The sequence below is a fragment of the Arachis hypogaea genome, chromosome 20 (assembly GCF_003086295.3).
Source record: "Arachis hypogaea cultivar Tifrunner chromosome 20, arahy.Tifrunner.gnm2.J5K5, whole genome shotgun sequence".
In the NCBI taxonomy this organism is placed as follows: domain Eukaryota; kingdom Viridiplantae; phylum Streptophyta; class Magnoliopsida; order Fabales; family Fabaceae; genus Arachis; species Arachis hypogaea.
This window is the reverse complement of record NC_092055.1, coordinates 138,690,580-138,696,740: the sequence shown is the minus strand read 5'-3', so window position 1 is coordinate 138,696,740 and position 6,161 is coordinate 138,690,580. Positions and strand designations below refer to the sequence as shown.

General features: G+C 27.2%; 1 protein-coding gene across 1 annotated transcript; it reads right to left on the bottom strand.

Annotated features, from left to right (window-relative positions):
- Positions 1–4,008: 4,008 nt before the first annotated feature.
- On the bottom strand, positions 4,009–5,455 carry LOC112784021 (transcription factor RADIALIS). The gene is made up of 2 exons (XM_025827096.3): positions 5,144–5,455; positions 4,009–4,336 (listed from the first exon to the last, which is right to left on the bottom strand). Exons 1-2 carry the CDS (start codon positions 5,404–5,406, stop codon positions 4,312–4,314), a joined length of 288 nt encoding a protein of 95 aa, XP_025682881.1. The 5' UTR covers positions 5,407–5,455; the 3' UTR covers positions 4,009–4,311.
- Positions 5,456–6,161: the final 706 nt, after the last annotated feature.

Sequence of the window (6,161 nt, the reverse complement as noted above, 5' to 3'; positions counted from 1 at the left end):
TGGACCCACAATTTTTATTTATTTTTCTTTAATAAATAAATACCATTTTGCCTTTGAAAAAAAAAGTAATTAAGATATTTTCTGTTTATACTCTGGCCCAGCAAAACGAAAGTTAGGCTTAATAACGCAAAAAGGCCCACCAATAAAGGTGAACTTCGTGATAAGCCCAACCTCTTTAAAGAGGTCGGACAACCACTTAGAGGCCTAGTTCTACTTAGCCTAACAAGTAACTGTTTTCTTAAGATTCTCCTACTATCTCTATCTTCTCTAAAAGGAAGATCCCAACAAACTCTCAAGATAAAGGGAATGCTTATCTATCACAAAAGATAGAACTACTCCAACAAAAGTAGTTATTTACTCTACTATAAATAATACACTGATACAACTCACATTCTAATCTACTAAAAACCTGCTAAAAATCCTTGCTAACTTAAGAATCGGAGTCTCTTGCAGGTATCACTTCCCATCTCCTCACGAAGAACTCAGACAGATGGCACCTCGAAATCAAAAAAGTCAAACGCTGCCATATCATTCAGACCCAAATTAACGTTTTAAGTAACTCTCAAAACATTTTCATACTGCAACCCCTTTTTGTTTGAGTTTTTTGGTTGATGGAGGAGAGAAAATTTTATGTGTGGGACCATCATAAATTTTTTATTCTCTTCTACTGTTCATACTAAACCAAACCAAGTGAAAATCAATTTTTTTAATCTTCTTCTTTCTGAATGTCTTTCTTACTATTTCTCTTGATCCAAAGGTGTGTTAATGTTTCCTAATGAAGAAGGGTTTGTTTTGTGGAAACGTGATAACAGTTAAAAAATGAAGATAATTGTTCATTATTTAGTGGACCATTAACATTATCAAGAATGCCGAGGCACCAAGTTGTTGAACAAACAAACCTATATATTTATGTGCATCTACTATATGTATCCGATGAATTGTCTAATTCAGGCTTCAACATTGGTTGGACCATTCTCATCTCATCTTTCTATTGGTCGTAACAAAATGCTACTCTCTAGTTTCTGCTACTTATTATATGCAAAAACCATAATCTACGGGAAAAAATCTCGTTTGCCATTTAAAAAGAAAAAAAAAAGTTCCATTGGCACAACAGTATAATATATAATCACGTGATTGATTTTTCTAAGATATATGGGGGCAGTGAAATGCATAATATATACAAGCTGCTGCTTGATGCTGGATACTTCAATTATATATATATAGAGATCAGTCAATGATAACCACCCTTGGGCTGAATAAATATTAAATAAATTTGAGTATAAACTTGTGCAAATTAAAGTAATTGATATTATAGTGTTATAAAGGGTACTGTACTACTGTGTATCTAATGAGGAAAATAATTATTATTTTTTAATAATGAGAAGAATAAATTTAAAAATAATCTTATACATCTAAATCTTTTTATTAATTAAGTTTAATTAAATTAGTTTAACATAATAAAAATCAATTATAACTAATATTATATTAAGTTTTATTGCTTTATTTAATTAGATTTTATTTATAAAAAGACTTTGATATGTAATATTATTTTAAATTTAAACCCTATAATAATGGTCGTCATCATCATGATTTATGAAGTAATTAAGATGGTGAAAATTATATAACTAAAACTTTAATTTCTTAAAGGAGAAGCATGGGTAAATAATTTTTAACTAGTTAATTTTAAATAATTATAATTAATAATTATTGATTTATATTTTAAAAAATAAAATTTAAATCTTTACTAATTAATGACAATTAATTGATTAGTATGAGATATAGCTCAAAAACACATGTTATATATTATCTAGCAGAATTATTTCCTAAAATATTCTTAACCTTCTTCAAACATAATTTTTTTTATTCTCATGAACATAAAATTTCTAAGGCAAAACCCAACTAATTTATTTATTTATTTTTTCGGTGGGAAATGGTGAAAACTACTATATATATGCATAAAATAGCTAAACTCAATGTTAAGATCACGATATATATGCATGAAATTAATGGTTTCAGTATATGTATTCAACAGCAAACCAAACTCATCACAAACATTGTAACTAATTAATCACAATAATGTTTAGGAGGCAACCAAAAAGCTCAAATAATTAAAATTATTTTATTTAATATTTATTAATTATCGTTAGAATAATTGTATAATTTTAGATGTAATATATATGTAATTTGAATATTATGTGTATAAAATTATAAATATTATGTTATATAAGATAATTTTAGATATTATTTTTCTAACATTACCAAATTAATAAAGATACTATGGGCACACGTATACATATTAGAGTAAAACAATATTAGAGTAATACTACACTTCCAAGTCTTTTTATAAATTAAATTCAATTAAGTTAAACAATAAAATTTCGAATAATACTAGTCATAATTGATTTTTGTTATATTAAATCAACTTGGTTGAATTTGATTAACAGAAAAACTTGAATATGTATGTAGTATTTATCTCTGTCCCAACAGATAAAAGCCAGACCCAATAACACAAAAAGACTCACCAGTAAAGATGGACTTCACCAAAAATCCGACTTCTTTAAGGAGGTCGGATATCAACGTAGAGGTCCAGCTCTACTTGATTTAGACGAGTAACTGCCTCCATATATTTCTTCCCTACGTCTAGAAGGGATATTTTAACAGACTCCCAAGATAAAAGGAATAATTATCTACCAGAAAAGATATAACTATTACAACAAAAGTGGCTATCTACTCTACTATAAATATACTAGCACCCCAAGTATAATAATACATGTTCTACTTTACTAAAAACCTACTTAAAGTTCTTGGTAACTTAAGCATCGGAAGTCTCTTACAGGTATCACCCCATCTCCTTACGAGGAACTCGGATAGGCGGCACCTCGACACCAAAAAGGTCGGACGCTGCCACTTTAAGGAATTTGAACCTCTCAGGTCCAAATCAACGTTTTAGATAATCTTCAGAACATGTAGTATTATTCTAATTATTATTGACATTATTCAAGTAAAATACGATTTTACTTTTGGAAAGACCGAGAAGAGACAACATGATATTCTATGCTCAATAAAAAAGGACAATTGACAATGGTAAATGCATGTGTTATATATAGAAACCTCACTCAATTTGGTTTTTAAACTATCATTATTCAAATTTCGCTAAACCCGTACTAATAGTTAATGCAATAATTAATGTATCATAATAAAACTCTCAACACCTTTTTAATCTCCAAACCTAACTTTTTGTTTGGGTTTTTATTACACCATCATACTTGATGGGATATTGCAACACTTACCCTAAATAACTGGCTTAAAAAGAAAGAATGTAAGAAAAAAGGAAACAAGAATAAGCAAAATGAAGGGCCAAATAGATGTGCTGTCAATGTAAATGGTCAAAATAGTAATTATGTTTTCTTTGTGAATCAATAGTAACTGATTCTCTCTATATATTTTTCAATTCCATTACGTTACCAACAGCATTTCTATCAATTTCTGTTAACTCTTATTTATAATTGTGTTTAATAGAAGTGTTTTTACAGATATGTCTAATAAAAATATCTTTTTTATGCCTATATCTACTAATAAAAGTATTTTTATAAATATATTTTTTAAATTTGTCTCTTTATACATGTATTAAAATATAATAATTAATTATTATTGATAATAAATTGCCAGATAATATGTTGATACTTTATACCTTTCTTATATTTTTTTACCACTCAAAGCAAATTTCCCGCTTCTTTATACGTTGTGAATTTTTCGGGGTCCAACAAGCAATGATTTCAGTTCACTGAATTTATATATATACTTCTGCGGTATGATCCATAAATATCTTAGAATTTCCTTCATATCATTATTTTATGTTATTTGTAAATATTTAAAAAAATAATAAAATTATTATATACCATTTTATATAAGATAGGTCAGTTCAAATGTTAAAGATTCTATGTATAGCAGCTATTAGCATTGATATTTCTATTTATGATACATTGTAATGATAATTGAAGCTCATAGTAAAATTAAAGCTTTAATTTATTTAGGATAAGAAATTGAAACAGTCATTCATTCTTTTTGTTGACAGCATGAACAATAGAAAAATAAAAATACAAAGAGAGATTCATAGAATATATATGATTCTTATGATAACTAAGTAATATATATATATATATATATATATATATATATATATATATATTCTCATGCCACTGTATTAGCATTTCCTGACATTAAAATACTACTACGGATTTTATATCATGGAAAAAGGTATTTGGTTACGTCGGTCCGAAATTAGAGGTTGATGATGATAGTGTTTGGGCATTAATTTAGCTTTAGATTCTTAAGCCTGCAATCAAAAGAGGAAAGGTATAAATTAAATTATTAATTATATAGATCCGGGAAGATCAAATAATAATATACTTACTCTATGCAGAGTTGGTACGTATATATAATAACTTAGCTATGGTTGAATTTAATGACCTTACTATTTATATGTGCACACATGGCATTTTCTTAAAGAATGCAAATATAGACATTTTAAGTAAAATAGTGTTAATTAAATATTTAAAAGCCTTAGTACGATCTAGGAAAGATAAAAATTAAGTTACATTTTTTTTTGTAAATAAGTAGAGTATACATTGTTTTAAAAAAAAATTAGAAAATGCAAATTAAAGTTATCAATATAAAGAACTTTTCTTAAAAAAAAAAAGAGATTTATGAAAAATATATGTAACACACAAGAGATTACTCTGTGTGTGGAGTTGTTTTAGAGATCTAATTATTTATATATTCTTTTTAAATTTTCCTTTTGTATATCTTTTATTTAAAGTGATTAGTAAGAAATAGAAAAAAAAAAATTTATCTTTTATACCATAAAAATATATAAGAAGTGTAAAGAAAAAAAATAGTAAAAATATCATTTTTTTTTCTAAATTGTTGAAAGAAACAAAAATCACATATCCAATCTAAAAGTGATTTTGAATGGTACAAGTTAAACAATATTTATTTTACTATAATTCATTTTGATACAAAAATTATCAAACATAAATCACTTTAACACAAACTTACTTTTGATCAAAATCAAGTTTGCAAAATCAATTTTATACAAATTTTCGTTTGCAAACTGTAATCTAAACACACACTATGTTATTACCTATTGTTGTCATCTTCTTGTTGAGAGGTTGGATTAAGATTTTTGTGGTATGGAAATGGAACTTGGCCAGATTCAATGAACTTAATATCTCGAAGAAGAAGCTCATAGTGGGTCTTGACGTCGTCGGGGGTCTTGCCGCCGCCAACAGCGTTGGCGACGTTATTCCAACGGTCAGGAGTGTCCTTGTCATAGACAGCCAGTGCCCTCTCAAAGGCCTTGTTGTCCTTGGCACTCCATGAACCTGAGGCCGACATTGATGCCATTCTTCTTCTAGAGGAAAAGAAGAAGAGAAGTATATATGTTATGGTTCTTGTTGAGAAAAGGGTGGGAAATGCTTGATGCTATTTATAGGGACTAGTAGTGTGGGGTAGTGCCAGTTGGCATAAAAAGCTTTGCACCAAAAATGAAAGCGCTGTTTATTTGCATGATTTGTGTCCTTAGGAGCCACGGAAAGGAACAATATAATCACCATCCATTATTCTATCTTATGTTAATTATGTTTCTATGTATGAGAATCGGTATCTATCTTCATCTATTCTTCCCACACTAGAAACTAAGTTCTTCAGTTCAATACATGACTTGCATTCTTGCCAACCTCTACTTCTTTTGTATTCTCACTATCTACCATTTAACATGCTAATTTACATATAGAGTACGTTAAGTGTACACTAAAATCAACTACTAAAATTAGTCACTAATATAAAATATATATTAAAATATAAATATATACTGAAAATAAATTAAACCATACATATATTTATACACAAATACATTGATAATTAATTTTAGTGTAAGAATAACATTTTTGTTAGACAGTCATTCGTATAAAATATACATTAAAATATAAAATATAAAATATATATATAAATAAATTAAATAATATATTTACACATAAAATTATATACATAATATTTTTGAATAACTTATAGGTATTTTAAACGATAAAATAAAAAAAGAACTAATTTGATATTTAAATAATATTGACATGGTACAATTAATTTTTTATTATTAAGATAAA

Bases quoted from the DNA above. Each gene is read 5' to 3' on its own strand.
- LOC112784021 (XM_025827096.3), bottom strand. From the start codon at position 5,406: ATGGCATCAATGTCGGCCTCAGGTTCATGGAGTGCCAAGGACAACAAG. The intron at 4,337-5,143 runs GTAATAACATAG...TTTTGATTGCAG, and splicing joins CAAGAAGATGACAACAATAG to GCTTAAGAATCTAAAGCTAA.